This window comes from Hemiscyllium ocellatum, chromosome 19 (genome assembly GCF_020745735.1).
Source record: "Hemiscyllium ocellatum isolate sHemOce1 chromosome 19, sHemOce1.pat.X.cur, whole genome shotgun sequence".
NCBI classification, from domain to species: Eukaryota; Metazoa; Chordata; class Chondrichthyes; order Orectolobiformes; family Hemiscylliidae; genus Hemiscyllium; species Hemiscyllium ocellatum.
The window spans coordinates 37,601,218-37,621,867 of NC_083419.1; the positions used below are offsets into that span (position 1 = coordinate 37,601,218).

Here is a 20,650-nt window from a genome sequence, read left to right on the forward strand (position 1 = left end):
GGAGAAGTGGGCCAAGTACACCAGATTGTGTTGCTAGTAGCATACAGACAGGTGATGTTACAGACAGCATCTGAACCAGCTGCAGGAAGTCACCTAGGGGTACAAAAATCTCAGGCTAAGGTACAAAAACACTTTTTTTGTCCTGGAATGCACAAGGCTGTGGTTAACTTCTGCTGTACATGTCATACATGCCAAATGGTTTTATTACCACCTGTGGCTTACCTACCAACACCTTTGTTGCCAATTCCCGCATTCGAAAAACCTTTCATGTGGGCTTTAATAAATTGTGTAGGTCCCCTCCTGAGAACTAAAAGTGGGAACCAGTACTTGTTAACCATAGTGGATGTGCTGAAAATGTGTTGCTGGTAAAGCGCAGCAGGTCAGGCAGCATCCAAGGAGCAGGAGATCAACATTTCGGGCATGAGCCCTTCTTCAGGAAGAGCTTCCTGAAGAAGGGCTCATGCCCGAAACGTCGATTCTCCTGCTCCTTGGATGCTGCCTGACCTGCTGCGCTTCACCAGCAACACATTTTCAGCTCTGATCTCCAGCATCTGCAGTCCTCACTTTAACCATAGTGGATGTGTCTACCAGATTACCTGAGGCAATTCTATTAAAAGAGTATCAAGGCAAAAAAAGTGGTTGAGGAGTTAGTAGCTTTCTTCACACGGTATGGGCTACCCAGAGAGATTCAGTGAGACTAAGGGTCAAATTTTGCTGCTAAAGCTGTTTGAGGTGGTTATGGATAGCTGAGGTACACAGCACTTAAGGTGGTTATGGATAGCTTAGGTATACACCAGTGTGTATCACCTAAATCCTAGGGAGGTTTGGAAAGGTGATATCAGACCTTGAAGACGATGTGGAGACCATACTGTCAAGTTTACCCAAATGATTGGAATAAAGGTATCCCATTCATATTGTTTGTCATTAGAGATGCTCCAAACACATCTTCTCAGTTTATTCCATTCGATTTAATAATTGGGCATGAAGTGAGGGGCACTTTAAAATTAAAGAAATTGTCAGGACCAAAGTTGGAGATCTCACACTTAGATTGTGTATTAGAGGTAAGGGAGAGACAAAATAGTGTAGGTGAGTTAGCTAAACAGCACCCAAAGAGGACACAGTATAGAATTAAGCAGGTGGCAGACAAAAGCTCTAAGGCTCGGTCATTTTCCCAAGGGGATAATGTGTTAGTACTGTTGCCAGTGATACAAGATCCCTTCAAAGCTAGGTTTGGTGGTCCCTATCAAATGGAGAAAAAGTTAAGTTAGGTGAACTATCAAGTAAAAATGCCAGATAGAAAGAAAAGGTATCGGGTATGTCATGTGAACATGTTGAAACTGTATTATACTAGAGAGAAAGAACTGGAGAAACAGGTATTAGTGCCCTACAAAGTGAGGAATCAAATCCAGATGATGCAGATTTCGATGTACCTCAAAATAGATTAAAAAGTGAAGTCATCCTTGAGGAGTGGGATAGGTTAATAAGCTCTCTGTCTCATGAGCATAGAACACAGTGAAAAGATTGGTTACTGCAGTATAAGGCCATATGTAAGAATCAGACAGGGAGGACTAATGCCATTGTACATTAAGTAGATGTAGGGAATACTGCTCCGATAAAACAACACCCTTATCAGCTTAATCCTTTCAAAGCTAGATAGGTCCAAAAGAAGATGGAGACCATGTTCAATGAGGATATCACTGAAGCAAGCCAGAGCAAGAGGAGTTCAATGATCATCTTAGTTTCCAAACCAGAAGTGACTCAACGATTCTGTGTGGATTATTGGAAGGTCGACGCCTTTATAAAATCGGACTCTTATCCAATTCCTAGACTGGAAAACTGTATCGAGAAAATCAGACAAGTCAGTTACATCACCAAGTTGGACTTACTGCGTGGTTACTGGCAGGTACCTTTATCAAGACGGTGAAAGAAATTTCTGCGTGTGTAACCCCAAATGGGCAATATCAATTTAAAGTGATGCCCTTTGGAATAAAGAATGCATCCACCACATTCCAAAGACTCATGAACAGAGTCATGGTTGGGTTAACACACTATTTGGATGACGTTGTGATCTTCAGTAAGTCCTGGAAAGATCACATGATACAGTTGGCAAAGCCCTTTGAACGACTACAAGAAGTAAAACTGGTAATAAAGTTAAACAAAACTGAATTCACGAAAGCAGAGGTAACATTCTTGGGACATAACATCAATCATGAAAGGTTGACCCCACAGAACGCAGAGATGAAGGCCATTGAGGAATTTCGACCAACCTCTAAGAAAGAGGTGCTTTGATTCCTCAGACTCAGCAGATTCTATCGGAAGTTTGATCCAAACTTCAGCAATTTAGTGGCACTGTTAACCGATTTGCTGAAGAAAAACAAAGTTTCAGTGGACAAAACAATGCCAAGAGGCATTCAACCATTTGAAAGCAACATTAGCCACCAAACCAGTTTTAGCTACACCAAACTTTTCAAAATCGTTTAAAGTTGCCATCAATGCTAGTGACAGGAGTTGGAGCTGTACTGCTACAGGAAGAGGAAGATGGAATTGAACTGCCAGTTGGTTATTTTTCGAAGAAGCTCAACATCCACCAGAGGAAATACTCCACTATCGAATAAGAACTATTGAGTTTGGTACAGGCCTTATAACAGTTTAATGTGTACATCACGACCGACGTGTCGGAGACGGTTGTGTACACAGATCACAATCCTCTTACATTCTTAGAATGCTTTAAAAGACAAGAATGTGAGACTATTTCATTGGACTCTTATGTTACAAACTTTTAATTTAAAAATCATACATGTTGCAGGTCGTAAGAAAGTAATCGCGGATTTAACTGATAAAATTTAGATGCGATTTGTATTTGTTTAATATTTTTATATATTATATACACACACATACACACACACACAGGTATATGTGAAGAAGTTAAGGTGAACTTAGATTAAAGTTATCTATATGTTCGGGCAATTCGTTTAAAGAATAGAAAAAAAATGAAGCCATCTTTTCATTATGATGGTTCATTTTTTCTTAAAGGGAGAGGTGTCATGACGTTATAAGGGGTGCTGTACCTTTTAAGAGAGTTAAAAGCTCGCAGGACTACTTGACACAGCACCAAGTGCTCTGAACAAGGTAACAATATAATGTTTGGTCGAACAGCTAGATTAACTGGGTTGCCTGGAGACAAAGAAAAACAAATTCAAATTGGGCCAATCAGTTTAAAGTATGCCCCAAAATACCAAACTCCAATCAAGTTTGAATTTAGTATTTTGACAATATTAACATCTATGAAACAAACTGAAGCTTTCGGGTATAAAACCAAAAAAAATTAAACAGTTGGAGGAGGACAGCTAAAAGATAAATAGATGTAGGCTGCTAGTAAGAACTTTGAGAGGTACCTGTCTGGAGAAAGTGTTTGCACAGGAAAAAAAGATAGACAGCAACCTGGAGAGCAAATCGACAAAGAAAGATACCAAGAGAAGATTTGACGACTGGATGGTTTTGAAATTTGAATTTTTCTGCAAATCTTAATCAGGAGTTTTACCAGCCCAGTATTGGGGGGGGGGGGGGGGGGTGGTAAAAGATAGGTTTAGATAAATGGGTTGTAAATAGTTGTCAGTTAATTATTCTCTGTTAGACTTTGAAAAATTAAAGTTGTCAATTTTTTACTATATTGACCTTTGGGATAGTTCTTTGCCTCTCAAGTTTTCACTGATTACAGCACTGGGTGAATCTTTTCTGCATGTCGAGTTTAAATTAGCAGTGGGGTTTTCTGGTGTCGTAACACTCTCACCTTCAAGTCACGTGATTGTGAGAAAGCTCACTTTAAAGACATAAGCCCACAACCAGCATGACAGTTCCCAAGGGCAGTAATAATGCTTCTTTGTTGAAGAGGCTGTCAAGTGAGACATTAAATTAAGGTTCTTTCTGCCTTCTCAGATGCATGTAATGATCCCATAACAATATGTCAAAGATGACCAGGAGATAACTAGTCAACATTCAATCTTAAATCAACATCACCAAAACAGGTGATCTGATTATTTAAATACAGATGCAAAATAAGCTGTAGAAAGGCAAGGAAGGCTGAATAATAGATTTTTGTATTTGGTTATGGGGTTATGATAGATTGAGTTTCATTCGTACAAACAACAACAGGCTAATAGACTCTGCTAGTTTCAATATCATCAAATCCTAGCAAACATCCAATTCTGCAAGTCTCTTCCCCCAATTTCCAGTTCCAGACTCTCAGACTTCCCACAATTCCTCACTACCCTTTATTCAGTATTCCAAAGTCCTGGGATTTATCATTTAATATACTGGTCATCCAAAGGCCCCGTCACAGTCAGACACAGCTCTTCATCCCAGTCATCCCAGGATAACTACCAACACTGTCAAATCAGTGTGCCTGATAATATGATTTGGCTTAACACCAACTTCAGAGAAAACCAACTTATTAAAAATCTAAATAACTTCACATCCACACCAAAGTTCGAAGCTTTTTTTGTTCTGGATGGTCTTAAGAGAAACAAACAAATGAAACAGAGGAGAATAGCCATAAAATAGGCTATTGAACAGGCTGGTCATACGGGCTTATCAATGGTAAAATGGAATTAAATCCTGATAAGTGTGAAAAGATGCATTTGGGCAGGGCACACAAGTAAATGCATGGTAAATAGTAGGACCCCAGGAAGCAACAGGGATCTTGGTATGCATGTCTACCAGTTCCTTAAAGTAGCAAGACAGCTAGATTAAGTGGTTAAGAAATATAAGGAATACCTTCATTAGGTAATGCATAGAGATTTAGAGTTGGAGTGATACTTGAACTGTATACAACATTGGTTAGGCCACAACCAGACTATTGGGAACAGTCTGGAATCTATCTTACAGGAAGGATGTGATTGTACCAGAGAAGTTGCACAGGAGATTTGTCAGTATGTTGCCTGGGTAGGAGAGTTTTAGTTATGAAAATATGCTAGATAGACTGGGGTTATTTTCCATGGGGCAGATAAATATGAGATGGTACATTTTTGAAATGTATAAAATTAGGAAGGGCAGGGACAGGTGAACAGGAAGAAACCTTTTACATTGATGGAAGAATCAATGACCAAGTAGCAGAGATCAAAAAGGCAGGAAGAGGGGATGAGAGGGAAAAACAACTTTTCACCTCAAGGTGAATAGAAACCTGGAACTCATTTGCCTGTAAGGATGGTAGAGATAGAAACCTTCATAACATTTAAGATGTAATTATACGTACACTTCTAATGTGAATGGCACAAAAAGTTTTGGGCCAGACTCAATGGGCTGTAGACCTCTCTGACTATTCGTGACATTACTCAGTTGAGCAGTAAAGTTTCTCCATATGCCAAACTTCCCAGCTTGTAGTTTCACGTTAATTGCTCATTCACAAATGGAAAGTTCCAACTATGCTAATTTCCAATCCACTTTGTTTCTGTTCAATGATTCCACTGATGACTGGAAGTCACCTATGCCTTAGTTTAAAATCTACCTTTTTAAACTTATTGACGTCATTAGGCAGTAATTAGTTTGATTAGCAACTCAACATAGATGTTTAACTTTTTTTCATTCCTGGACATAAACATCCACCCTTGCTCAATGAGTTTTTTTTAAATACTGAAAATCTAGTACAGAATTGATACTTCCAATTCAAATATCTGTGATAAGGAGACTGATACTCATGACTAACTTTCATTTGGCTCTATACGTACACTACAAAAATGGTGACTGCTTGATGACTTACAACTGAATTCCAATTGGTTTGGATTTTCAAATTGGTCTGATAAGCAATATTTATTTGTCTTAAGGATCTCTTTTTAAAAACAGGCACAAGGAATGCTAAAATATTGGACTCTGCTTCAGGTTCATTAGTCCACAGTGGCTCTGTGGTTAGCACTGCTGCCTCAGCGTCAGGGACCTGGGTTCGATTTCCCGTCTCAGGCGACTGTCTGTGTGGAGTTTGCACATTCTCCCCGTGTCTGCATGGGTTTCCTCCAGATGCTCCAGTTTCTTCCAACAGGTCAGATGGATTGGCCATGCTAAATTGCGCATAGTGCAATTAGGTACCTTAGTCAGGGGGAAATACAGAGGAACAGGTCTGGGTGGGTTACTCTTCGGAGGGTTGGTGTGGATTTGTTGGGCCGAAGGGCCTGTTTCCATATTGTGGGGAATCCAATCTAATTAGTAGCCAAATTGTTAGGGGAAAAGCAGCAGACAGTTATAGTATATATGACACGTACTTAGACTGGCAATGATGCTCCACAGGAATAGCTCTGAGGTCTCCAGTGCTTCACATTTATGAACAGTCCAATGAAGGAATAGAAAACATATATCCAAGTTAGAAGATTTTTGATTAGAAAGGAAGCATAGATAGGAGCAGAAGTCTCCAAATTAAATAAATGGTAGTTGAATTTAGGATTTACTACAAGGTCATCCACACTGGACCAAAGAAATATTGAGAAATTAGAAAATATGGAGAACTGATTTAGCCATTCAAAAACCTGATCTGGGTAAAACCATTTAAAGAACCACAGGATCCTGCATATTTCTGCCAAAGTGCCAACTGCCCTAGCACTGTCATTTAATGAAATGATTATCCCAGACTTCTCTTCTTAACTACAGACTGCCACCTTAATCCCTCTCCTCATCACTTTCACCTTCACTTTCACCTTCACCCCCAACAAGTGTGAGGATCTGAACGGATGGACACAACTTTTTGTGACAACCAAACCAATCAGAAGTCTTTGTTGTTTCACTCAAATTCTCAAGCTCACCTGACCAAATTAACTGCAAGGTTACCTCCTGCCTTACCACTGAACTCACAACTTTCTCAGGTTTCTCTTTTATCTCTGCTCAGATCTTCTCCAAAGTTATCACGTCAACAAGATCCAACTCCTGCTCCCTTGAACACATTCCTACTAAACTGCTGGTCTACCCACTGTCGCTTTATGACCAACGTTAGATATTATTCCCAATTTTTTTGGTCCCCATCAAGTACTCTGACCTTTCTCTACCTTTCAATTCTGCTTATTATACAACCCTCCTCAAAAATCCATCACTGAAGCTTCTGTCCTTGCAAACCACAGTCACATCTCTAACTTCCTTTTCCTCTCCAAAGCTCATGAAGATGCTGCCTCCCAAAACCACATCCACCATTTCTGGAGGAGTTCCAGGATTTTAAACCAGCAGTGAAGGAATAGCATCATAGCTCCAAGTCATGACATTAGTGTGGCTTGGAGGGAATTTGCAGGTGGTCCCTTTCTCTTATCCTTATCTTTTTAGGTTGTAGAGGTTATTGGTTTGGAAGTTGCTGTCTAAGGAGCCTTGTCAAGATGTTCTCTCCCTTGAATTCTAAATTTAAATGCCTCCAAACAGGTTTCCACCACAGAACTGAAATGGTCCTTTAAAAAAGTGACACATTAAATCCTATGGTTCTGTGACCAAAGTAAACCATCCTTCCTCATGCTTCTCCATATATCTACAGCCTTTGACATGGCCGAGTCCTCAAACACCACTTGAGAGATATTTAGCTCCCACAAATGGATCCATCCTATCTTTCTAACTTCAGCCAGCAATTAAGCTGAAATGATTTCTCTTCTTGCTCATTTATAGCTGGAATTCCTCAAGAGTCTATTCTTGCCCTCCGACCCTGGCAACGTTTCATTAATTTGGAATCTATTGAGACATCATTTAGAACATAATATGCTGAAGGTACCCAATTCTACCTAAACACCACTTTTCCCAATCTCACAGTCTTTAAATTGTTTGTCTGATATGGAGTACTGGATGAGCAGAAATCATGAGAGGCATGGATAGGGTAAGTAGACAAAGTCTTTTCCCTGGTTTGGTGAATCCAGGACTAGACAGCAGATGTTTAAGGTGAAAGAAGAAAGATTTAGAAGAGGCCTGAGGGGCAACATTTTCACGCAAAGGCAGGGTGTGTATATGGAATGAGCTGCCAGAGGAAGTGGTGGAGACTGGTACAATTACAACATTTAAAAGGCATCTGGATGGGTACATGAATAGGGAGGGTTCAGAGGGACATGGGCTAAGTGCTGGCAAGAGGGACTAGATTAATTTAGGATATCTGGTTTGCATAGACGCTTTGGACTGAAGGAACTGTTTCCGTGTTGTACATCTCGATGACTCTATGATACCAACAGCCCTAGATTTGACTATTCCATTATTTTCTTGGTCAACCTTTCTCTTTTGCTTTATGTACACTGAAGCTCATCCAAAATTCTGTTGCCCATGTCCCAAAAAAGCAAGTGCAGTTAAAGAAACTGAGTGGACACCTAGGGTTTGGCACCTAGGGAGTTTGGTGAAGGAGGGTGGGGTTTGTTTCAGTTTGCCTTCCTACCCTCTTGTCCTATTAGAATAGGCTGTTGCTCTACTACAGAGCAGCTAGGTTTTTATTGAGTACCTAGTAAGTGGTCAAGGTCTTTTCTAAAGTTTTATTATAGAAATTGGCATAATTTGAGAAACTGGATGTTATCACAGCATCAATAATCATATCACTTAATTAATTAAAGCTCTTAAGAATCACAGGAAAGGATATGTGCAAGGCCTCAGCCCTTGGGAATTTCTGGATACCAACGTGATCCCAGACAAACATATCTGCAGTAAATGCCTGAAGTTCAAGGAACTACAGCTCAGAGTTTATGAGTTGGAGTCTGAACTAGAAACAACTTGTTACATCGAGGAATGGAAAAGTTGAGATAGCTGTATGTCTGCGTATTGCCAAGGTTCAAGACATCTGAACCGGGTTCAATTCCCGCCTCAAGCAACTGTCTGTGTGGAGTTTGCATGTGCTTCCAGTGTTTGCGTGGGTTTCCTCCGGGTTCGCCGGTTTCCTCCCACAGTCCAAAAATGTGCAGGTTAGGTGAATTGGCCATGCTAAATTGCCCGTAGTGTTAGGTGAAGGGGTAAATGTAGGGGAATGGGTTAGGGTGGTTGCTCTTCGGAGGGTCGGTGTGTACTTGTTCGTTTCCACACGAAGTAATCTAATCTGGTCAGAGTTGAATTGGAATTTATACTGAGAAGAGGAGGATCCAGTTATCCGTAGAGATACCCATGACCTATGTATACCTAGGGAAGAGGTTCTGCATAGAAAGTACAATGAACTAGGCACTAAATTAGAAAGACGGAAGTGGGTACTGCAGATGCTGGAAATTACTGTCAAGATTAGAATGGTGTTGGAAAAGCACAGCAGGCAGCATCCGAAGAGCAGGCAAATCAACGTTTTGGGCAAACACCCTTCAAGCAGAACCTCAAAGGTTACAATCACTAGATTATTACTTATGTTGTGTACAAATTGGCCAAAGGAGGTACCTGCAGAGGTGAACATGCAGCTCAAATAAGGATGTGGGAGAAGTGGGGTTTAACAACACAGGGCATTGACAGCATTAGTGGAAAAAATATAGTTAAACAGTACACTGTCTATACCTGAACCATGTTAGGACCAATGTTATTATGAACTGCATTATCAAGTAAGTGCAGAGGGTTTTAACCAAGTTAGATATGTATTAGCAAGTGATCAATGTGGAAAGAAGTAGGATATTGAAGAGTAGAGACCAGGTAAGAAAGCAAAATAGACTGCAGACGAGGGACAGATAGAGGAAAAAAAGGAATGCTCGAACGATCAAGATTCAGTTTAGAAAGGTAACAAAGAAGAAACTAAAAGCTTTGTTTTTGAATGAGTAACAAAAGTAAATTAATTGATAGCTCACTTTAAAGTAAATGAATAATATCTGTTAGCCATTAGGGACAGCATGAGAAGTATTAGGTCCTGAATACTGAGGGGCATCTGATATTCACCAAGAATAAGCAGCTTAATGAAAGTGGAGGCACAGTACTGTTAAGGGAAAAAGTGAGGACTGGAAATGCTGGAGATCAGAGTTGAAAAGTGTGGTGCTGGAAAAACACAGCTGGTCAGGCAGCAGCTGAGGAACTGGAGAGTGAATGTTTTGAACATGAGCTCTTCATCAGTAATGTTCAGTGCTGCTAATCCAGAATGGTATCTGTGCAATAGTTAGAGATGACCTTGGTTCAAATCAGGACGCAGAATCCTTTTGGATGCATCAGATGCTTAGTAAGGGAAGGAAATGACTACAGGGAATGGTATATAAACCCCCAATAGTCATCACAACGCAAGAAAAAATACTGGATGCTTATGATATTGAGAGAGAGAGATAATCATAGGTGACTTAAATTAATGTATAAACTGGAAAAATCAGATTGGCAGTAGCAGCCTGGTTAAAAATTCATAGAACTCTCTTAAGGCAGTTTTCTCGAGCCACACATTTTGGAACTGGCCAACATAGTTATATTGGAATTTATATTGTGGAATGGAACAGGATTAATTAGCAATCTCAGAGTAATGGCGCCCAGAGATATCAGTGATCATAATATAACTGAATTTTATATTCAGTTTGAAAGAGAACAGATTGGGTCTAAACTTACTATTTTAAACTTAAGAAAGAGCAATTCAGTTGGCATGAAAGCTGACTTAGCTGATGTGAATTAGCATAGATCAATAAAGACACAAAAACAGACATTTTAAGGAATATTTTAGAATACTTCTAGTATATTCCTACTATGAGAGGCCACAACATAAGCTCATAAGTCCATAATTTGTTGGAGCAGAAGTAGGCTATTTGGCCCATCTAGTCTGCTCTGTTAGTCAATAAAGTCATGACTAATCTGATTATCTTCAACTCAACTTTCCTGCCTTATCCCCATAGCCATCAACACCCTGTTAGCTAAAGAGTTAGGGAAAGTATAAAACTTACAGAAAAAGGTACATGGTAAGTCAGATAATTGTTCAAAATATAAAGAATGGTAGGGAATGACTAAGAAGTTAATCAAGAAGAAAAAAATTAGACTATGAGAGGAAGCTAGTTGTAAATGTAAAAGTGGATAACAAAGATTTCTACTGATAATTAGAAAAGAAAAGGATATGTCAAGTGACAGTTGGTCCTGCGGAAAGCGAGAATCGGGCATTAATAACAAATGATAAGGAAAATGATGAATGAAACAAAACTATTTTTCTTCTGTCTTCATTATAGATGAAAAAAAATCATTACAGTTATACTTGTAAATCAGCAACTGGAAAAGAGAGGAACGTGATGAAATTACAATCATACGAAATGTGGTACAAAGCAAGCCAATAGAGCTGCAGGTCAACAAGTTCTTAAAGGAGGCAGCTTATTAGTTAGTGGATGGTGTTAACTTTCCAAAATTCCCTCGATTCAGGAAAAGTTCCATCATACTGGAAGGTGGCAAATATAATCCTAGAAAGAGGCAGTTTGAGGGAAGTTGGGGGGGGGGGGGGCGAAAACCACAGGCTAATTAGCTTTCCTGGAGAAAGTTTAGATTCAATCATTTAACAGATTATAGTTGCACATTTTGAAAACTCAAGGGAACCAGGAAGAGGAGCATGGTTTCACTTTGGAAAATCATATTCAACCTATTTATTAGCCTTCTTTGAAGGAATAACATGAGTTGTAGATAAGTGGGAGTCAATAGATGTACTGTGCTTTAGTTTCCAGAAAGCATGAGGAGCTATTCAAAAGGTATTGTGGAAAATAAAAAGATCACGTGTAAGGAGTAATACATTAACATGGATAGAAGATTAGCTGACCAGAGTATGGATAAATGGGTTTTTAATGTAATTACAGGATGTGAGACATGGAGCCCTCCGGAGGCCTGTGCTAGGACCTCAACTTTATGGCGTTTGTGTCAATGACTTAGGTGAGGAAAATGAAGGCAGGCTAGTTAAATTCACACGTAACAAAAAATTGGAAGGAAACTATGTTGAGAAAAAACAGAAAAAGTTTGCAGAAAGAAATAAATAGATTGATTGACTGAGTGGACAAAACATTTTGCATTTTGACTACAATGAGAGAAAATGCAAGTTGTTCATTTTGGCAGGAAAAAAAAGAACAACTACAGGTATCCCAGGTGCAGAGAGATTTGGTTATTCTGGTTCAAGGGTCACAAAAAGTTAGTACATTGGTCTCGCAGTCAATCTAGTAGTTTAATTGGATGCTAACCTTCATTATGAAAGAAGTTTAACATAAAAGTCAGTGAGAGCATATCTCAATTACTGTGAGTAGTTTTGGCATCTTTATTTATGGGGGATGTAAATGCATTCTCAGTGGCTGAGGGGAGGTTTACGAGATTAAAATTTGGAATGTGTGCATTGTCTTACAAGAATAGGGTTGGATAAGCTGGGCTTGTTTCCATTCATGTTTAAAAGCATCAGCAGTGGCTTGATTGAAGTGTACAAGATCCTGAATAGTCTTGACAAGGTAGATGTAGAAAAGATGTGCCCTCTGTGCCTAAGGCCAGAATTAGGGGCAAACTTTCAAAATTTTTACTCTCTTTTAAGACAAAGATTTTTTTTCTTTGAGATTTCTGTAACTTTGGAACTCTGTGCTCCTGTCCATCCACATCAAAGCAGCCTGTTTGATTGGCACCACATATACAAATATTCACTCTATCCACCAATGCTCCATAGCAGCAGTGTGTACTATCCACAAGATGCACTGCAGAAATTCACCGAAGAGCCTTAGTCAGCACCTTTCAAACCCATGATCATTATCATCTGGAAGGGTAAGGACAAATAATACATTACAACACCATGTGCAAATTTCCCTCCAAGCCATTCATCGTTATGTTTTGTGTGTGTGTGTGTATATATATAAACTGTTCCTTCAGTGTTGCTGGCTCAAAATCCTGGAACCTCCTCCCTAAAGTCATTTTGGGTGTACCTATGCCAAACGGACTGCAACAGGATCACCTTCTGAAGGACAAGATTAGATAGATTACATTCCCTACAGTGTAGAAACAAGCCCTTCGGCCCAACAAGTCAACACCGACCCTCCGAAGAGCAACCCACTCAGATCTATTCCCCTACATTCACCCCTGATTAATGCACCCAACGCTACGGGAAATTTTGCATGGCCAATTCACCTGACCTGCACATTTTTGGGCTATGGGAGGAAACCGGAGCACCCAGACGAAACCCATGCAGACATGGGGAAAATGTGCAAATTCCACACAGGTCATGATTTGGAGATGCCGGTGTTCGACTGGGATGTACAAAGTTAAAAATCACACAACACGATCGAGCCATCCACAATCACCTGATGATGAAGGAGCGTCACTCCGAAAGCTAGTGTGCTTCCAATTAAACCTGTGGGACTATAACCTGGTGTTGTGTGATTTTTAGCTTTCCACACAGGTCAATTGTCTGAGGAGGGAATTGCGATGGGTAACAAATACTAGCCCAGACACCATTGCTCATTTTCCATGAATGAATTTTAAAATAGCCAAGTAATTGAATATTTTTAAGGGGGAGGTAAATTCTGCAGTAAATGAGCATGTGGAAATGTGGAATTTGAAATGCAAACACCTTAGCCATGATCATATTGAATGGAATCCCCTTTACCGGTTAACCATGTGTTCACCGACTCTGGTTCCATTTGCATGTCAACATTTAAGCTCTCACCCATTTTCAAATCAGTCCATTGCCTAATCCTTCACTATGCTTGCAGCCTCTTGCAGTTCTACATGCCTTCAAGACCTCCATGTTCTTCAAAACTGGGTCTTTTGCGCATCTCTTCTGGTCACACCACCAATTATAACTATGTATTCAGCTGCCCTTGCTCTAAGCTCTGAAATTTACTCCCAAAAACTTTTCACCTATCTCTCTTCCTTGAAGACATCCAATAAAACTTATGTTTGTCCAAGCTTTTAGTCATGTGTTCATTTAGGTGGTTTGGTGTCATATTTTGTTTGATAATCAATTGCATTTTGGGGAGAGATTTCCAGCTATTTACTACCCTGTGGAAAAGTGTTTCCCGATTTCTCTCCAAAAAAGGCCAAGATCTAACTTAAAGGTCATGACCCCTCAATCTTGCTTTCTCCTCAGAAAGAAATTGTTTCATTGGATCTTTTGTTCTATACCCCTTTTCAACTTTTGAAACATCTTATCAGGTCAACCATAATTCTTTTAGACTTATGGGATACACTTAAGTTACACAACCTGTCCTCAATTTAACCCTTTGGACTTCCATGTAATTCTGTTGAAATTTCAGTAGACCTATCCTTCATGAGGCGAGATCCTCAAGAATTATTGCAGCATTCCAGATCATTGTCTTTGCAACTGATGTATGACTTCCTCACTTGCAAGAATGACTAAAAAAAACTTCATTCAACGTGGCTTATATTTGCAATAGTTCATACCTCCATGAAAATAGCTGCAAAACACCCCCTATCAGGGTTGAATTATCAACTGGCTGAGGCTACCATAAAGTTCCCAACTTCTCAATCTCGCCCTTCGCTTGAGGAGTGGTGACCCTTCGGTTAAAGTCACCATCTGTCATCTCTCTCTAATGAGAGAGCAACCCTACCAAAGGAACATTGCCAAAATGACTGTAACATTTGGCTCTCATTATTTTTGTAAACTGGACATATGAAAGATTCTAAACAAGAAATACAAAATGGCAAAGCAGTTACGCAATACTATCAATTGTGGCGTCATGTTATAGATTTAACATTTAATATTTTACATTTAAGAGAAAGGGAAATTTTATCCAGATGGATTAGCACAGAGGAAATTTTAGAATAACCTGCTCTAGGAACTGAGCTGAGCTGAATCTTTCTGAAAGTATGACAGAATGCCTTTGAATTCATTCTACCCAGAATGGAAATTTTAAAATATGCATGACTTACAAAAGCATACAATTAACTAGGTCATTTGCCTACATCACACAGAATGTTTGTTTTAAATCACAGAGCATCTGAAGTAGAATTTTAATTCCTTAGTTAATGAACTATTTTTTCATCTCATGCCAGACTTTTACTCACTGTGGCCAAAAGCTGATTTGTTGATTGTGACTGATCAAATTACACTAGGTAATTTTCCTGTACAGTAACAAAAATCTACAAACTATTAACCATAGCTACTAGATAGTCAGGTTCTAAATGTTGTATAGATCCACAAAACAACAATTATTCTCTCCTATGTTGTGAACTAAGTCACCAGTTTAAAACTTACTTTCAAGCACATTTGCACCAAGCGAGGTAAAGCTAGACACAAACTAAAGGTACAGTTTGATATCAATGTGCTGGTAATCTTAAAAAGTGATCCTCTTTTTCAAACACAATGCAATGCTGTTTCCCTTAATTGAACTGTTTCTATCCTTCATTTTAAGATTTACACATGAGCAGATAAAGAACTGATAACAGGAGTACCACTACACATATGATAACAAAGACAAAAGTAAGCTTTCATGGACGTGAATCAGTTTTCCAAAAATGTTTAGTTAAAACATTGAAAGTTATGTAGAGGCAACATTCAAAATCAACAAACTGGCCAGTGGCCCTTGGCTTAAAATGGGCAATTAAGGTAAACTTTTTAGACAAACCACTAGATGGAGCACCTCTGAAAGCAAAAACATCTGGTTTGTGTGAAGGGCTGAAGCAAGAAAGGCTGCCACAAAGTTTTGCATTTGTAACTGAATGAAACAAAAAAAATACCATTGATTCTAAGATCAAAGAATGAATTGATTATGTTTATATCTTCAAATGCATTTTCCTTCCATATTGTGTATGAACTCAGTCCAGTGCCATAACTACATAGGAATTTTTAATAATACTATTTTATTCAACAAAATTGTTTGCAGAAAGATTAAAAGTTAGCTGCCCCTGCTTTAGCTGAGAAGTTTGTTTTTGCAAGTTCATGCCATGATCGGACAAAAATAGTCAGTAATTCTACGCCAACATCCAAAATGACATTATTTGAAAAGCCAATAAAAAGTGTTCTTTCAAATTTATTTTTATGAAGCAAAATTGACTCTTTTCAATTAACTTTAATTGAATAGTACAAAACATTTGGGTAAGTTTTATGTTTACTATAAATACTGCAAAAATCACCAGATTATTCACTTTTGTTTTCAGGTTTTGTGAATCAATATCTTCTGAGTTGCTGAAACACAGTCTAACATTGATACTGGTGTAGACCATTTAATCCCTCAAGCCTGTTTCACTTTTTAGGACACTAACCTTAAATTCTTCAATGATAATGCTTAGGGCATCATGACCAGCTTTCCTCAAGTCTTCCAGCTCTTGTTTGTGTTTACCCTGCAAAAACATTATTATATATTGTTGAAGTTTCAGTAATAGAGATTTTAAAAGGTATCACTACAGAATTCAGTATTCAATTATAGTTTGTCAACTTTTTATGCCGAATGTGTAAATAATGCCATTAGTTAGAAACCTATTCATTGTTCAAGGTTTCAGTTTAAAAGATTTACAACAAAAGTTAACAAAAACAGCGTAAAACTACATAACAGATGCTTTCATTCTTTAAAAGTAGGCAGACAATACTCTGAAGCCATTAAATTCTAAGACAAAAATTCAAACATTATAATTCTAGGATATAGAAAATCTTTCAACTACCTACACATCTCAATATGAAACAAGACATGACAATAAACTTTGATTTATATCACCTTGTAAAAGTGAACAAACAGCAATTAACAGCAGAAATGACAGCTGAGGAACAACCACAACAGGGGAAATATTTCAAGACCCATCACAAAGAGGAATCCCAATGAGGAAGATTGATTTTAGGAAGAGGATAAACCGATCATTGTTCATCAAATAAGTTCAGGATAGCAAAAAAAGTTGAAAGAAAAAATATTCAATGCGGCAAAGATTAGTGAGAAACCAAAGGATTGGGAAAATTTTAAAAGATTGCAAAGTATGACTAAAAATGAAGAGGAAGAAAATAGACAGAGTAAACATGAAGTAACATATATTAGCTCTTGCTGTCTGATCTTCATGTACGTAAGGTAAAAAGACACCAAAGTTAATATAGGGTCCTTACAAGCTGAGGAAGTAATAATGGGGGATCAGGAAATGGCTGAGGCGTTAAGTAGCTTGCACCAGCCTTTGTAAGAGAGGACATTAATAACATTTCAAAAATTCTAAATCAACTGGCAAAAGGTGGCAAGAAAATAAATGAGGTAGCTATCACAAGAAACAATGTACTAGCAAAATTTGGGGGGCTAAAGGCCAGTCAGTCAGTTGGACCTAATGGATTGTATTCTAGGATAGTAAAAGAAGTAGCTAGAGAGATAGTGGATACACTGGTAGCAATCTTCCAAGAATTCTTAAATTTGGGAAAAATCCCAAAGGATTGGAGAACTGCAATATAACATCATAATCAAAATGAAAAGGAGACAAAAGAAAACAGATAATTACAAATCAGTTAAACTCAACATCTGCCTTTGAAAAAAAATCATCTATTATAAAGGAATAATTAGCAGAGTTTGTAGAAATACACAAAAAACATTCAAGAAATTTATTAGAACTTACTGAGTAGGTAACAAGCAGGAAATATAAAAGGGAATCAATATATGTAAAACATTTGGACTTCAAAATGGCATTTGATAAAGGTTTTCCACGTAAGGTGGCTTCATAGGAGCCCCTGGTGTTGGAGTGATATAGTAGCACACATAGAAGACTGGCTAACTAATAGAAGACAGAGTGGGGATAAAGGGGGGAATCTTCAGAGTGAGAACTTGCAACTAGGCTCGGCCATAATTATTTACAATATGTATTAATATCTAGGATGAGGAAAGTGAATGCACTATCAAGTTTTAGATGACAAAATTAGGGAGGAATACAAAGAGTGAGAATGACAGTGTACAGAAGGATATAGATAGGTTGTTGATTGGACAATAACTTAGCAGGTGGATAAAGCAGAAGTTATGCACTTTCTCAGGAAGAAAGAAAAGCTGATTATTATTGAAATGGAGAAAAACTATTGAAAGTTGTCGCATATTAGGATTTAGCAGCCATTGTGCATGAATCACAAGAAGTTAGCATGGAATGTTGACGTTTAATTCAAAGAGAATGCAGAGTATAAAAATAAGGAGGTCTTGCTAAATTATACAAGGGATTAATCAGATCACACCCAGAATGCTATGAACAGTTTTGGTCAACTTGTCTAAGATATATTGGCACAGGGGGCAGTCCTGCGAAAGCTCACTAGGTTGAACCTGAATATGGATGAATTTTCTTATGAAAAGAAGTTGAATACATTGGGCCTGTATACAGTGAAATTTAACAGAATGAGAGGTGACCTTATTGAAATATTATTGAAAGGATATAGAGGGAAAAAGTAGGAAGGTGGAGTTGAAGATTATCAGATCAGTCGTGATCTCACTGAATGTCAGGGCAGAGTGAATGGACCAAATGGCCTACTTCTATGACTAATGACAAAGCTTTCATTCTCTCAGAAGTATTCGTAGCTTTGCTCTGTAGTACATGCAATTGCTATTTCTCATATGTATAGATATATTGCTTCATCCTGATTAGACTTTACCAAACACACAAGACTGAATGAAATCCTTGTATTCATGTTTGAAGTGTTTGGATGATCACCTGACTGAGACTGAAGCAGGTTGTACATTTTGAAAAGAAACTTTCATTTTATTTCCACCCTTAGTATGCTACATAGAAATGTGCTACATAGTAATGCCATCACTATTTTTAGATGGCAATTTCATTAATGTGATTTTATCATATTTTCACTGAGCCAAACAGCTGTGTGACATTATGCCAAATAGAAACAGGTTTACGCATTGGTTTTGTCATCATCATCATCAATAATTGTCCAAAATATTCTGGTAAGATAGCGATGAGGTTAATGGTGCTCACTATTATTTTATGTGCAAATGCCACAGCAACTTCAGGCAAACATAGGCAAACAAAATTAAAACAAAAAAAATTCAGAAATTTGTACTAAACACGCATGGCTATATTTTAGTCCTGAAAAAAACGTTTTTCATGATCATATTCTCTAAACACACTGAGTGTTGTGATCTCCAGTAGTTGTATGATAGATGCAAAGTACAAATGCCACAAAAAGATGCCATTTCAAATCTAGGTATCCTTTGAAAAGATTTATTGCTTCCAATCAACCTCACTGATAGAGTCATGGTGTGTCATTTCATTTCTGTAATCATGATTGAGGTTAGTGTAATGGTAGTGAGTCTGGACAAGTATTCCAGAAGGTAAAAGTTAGGACTGCAGACACTGGAGATCAGAGTCAAGATTAGAGTGGTGCTGGAAAAGCACAGCTGATCAGACAGCATCCGAGCAGCAGAAAAATTGACGTTTCAGGCAAAAGTCCTTCATCAGGAATTCATCAGTATTCCAGAATCCCTGGCTAATGTTCTGGAGGACTTGGCGAAATCATAATGCCTCTACCACTGGGCCAAAAGGTTGAAGTCCATGCCCTACCAGCTGCATGTGTCCAAAAAGGTTAATTCTTAAAAACAAAACATGGAGTCTGATTTCTTAAAGTTTTAATTGTTTGAACCTTTTAAAAAAGGTAAATAAAGTTTATCATTTTCTTTATATCTTTTTTTCTCTCAATTCAATCTTGCTCTACTTGTCTGTACATTATGTCACAACTCACTGTGGTAGCACATTGGTCATCAAGTCTAGCTATTCCCAGAGTTGTCACAAACATTAAAGATTTTAAAAGATACAAAACTCTCCAATATACCAGATTTTCTGAACCAGGTTTATAGGAAGCCAAGTTTCTGTACTTAGCATGAATTATGACTTATTAGAAATAATTTGACACTAGCTACAGATAAAACAATTATAAATTATCAACATGTAATGCTACTAATTACACACCAACACATCTGCAGACCAGGAAAATAAAGAAATATGGATGGAGGGAAGAATTGGGAAGGTAGGTCAGTTGTCTTTATTCATAATTTCTGGTGAGTTGGTTCTTGCTGATCCGAAAGGTTTTTCCTGCCTTTTCTTTTTCCAAGCGTTTCCACTGGCTTGCAAGAGGCATTAGGTAGCTGGTTCATCTGTAAAATGTCTCTGATTTGTCAGTTAAAAATAACTGATAAAGGAAAGATCAACTGGTTTGCTTTAACTTTTAAATGTGTTTTGACAGAGAGCAGAGAGACTGTTCTGAACTGGTGGATATTAAATCCCTTCTCGATCTTATTTCCAATTCCAAGATGTTAAGTTACACATGACAACCAATTGCTTGTTGGCAAGCAAAAAGGCCCTTGTCATTAATAACAAATCACTAATCCATAGACTGATTTCTTATTGACAACTAGAGTCTCATTAGAATTCCTCGGCTCCTGTTTATCAGCAACTAGCGGTGGCAATCACTTGCTAACATGTATGATTTGTCCACCTAAGAAATTCTAAATCTCCAGTCATGGGCTCTGGGGTCCTTGCACAGTTGATGAGTCTGACCTTAAAACCATATCAAATGTGTGGTCGAAGATAAGTATTTCTGGAAAGTAGAATTGACCTCTCCCCTCAAGATACTGGCATTCCTTTCTTCAGCTCCTTTTCTGTACTCAGTTTTGCTGATGGGCATGCTCAAAGATGTTTATACACACCCAAGTCAGTTTCTTATGAACACTGGTCTTCCATATGTTGACATCTATGTTCTATTTTTTGAAGGATGCCTTCAGAGAGATTTTGAAACGCTTCTTTTGTCCATCACTTGTTCAAGTACCTTACTAAGCTGCATGAAGATGATTTGCTTTGGCAGTCAGAACTCATCTGAAATATG

At 38.2% G+C, this 20,650-nt stretch overlaps 1 protein-coding gene across 4 annotated transcripts in view; it reads right to left on the bottom strand.

Annotated features, from left to right (window-relative positions):
• Window positions 1–20,650, bottom strand: part of LOC132824938 (coiled-coil domain-containing protein 91-like) — a 187,864-nt gene that overhangs the window by 111,754 nt on the left and 55,460 nt on the right. For all 4 annotated transcript variants that reach the window (XM_060839829.1, XM_060839830.1, XM_060839831.1 and 1 more), the window contains one exon: window positions 16,084–16,161. In XM_060839829.1, coding sequence (XP_060695812.1) covers window positions 16,084–16,161 — 78 coding nt within the window. The remainder of the gene's footprint in view (window positions 1–16,083; window positions 16,162–20,650) is intronic.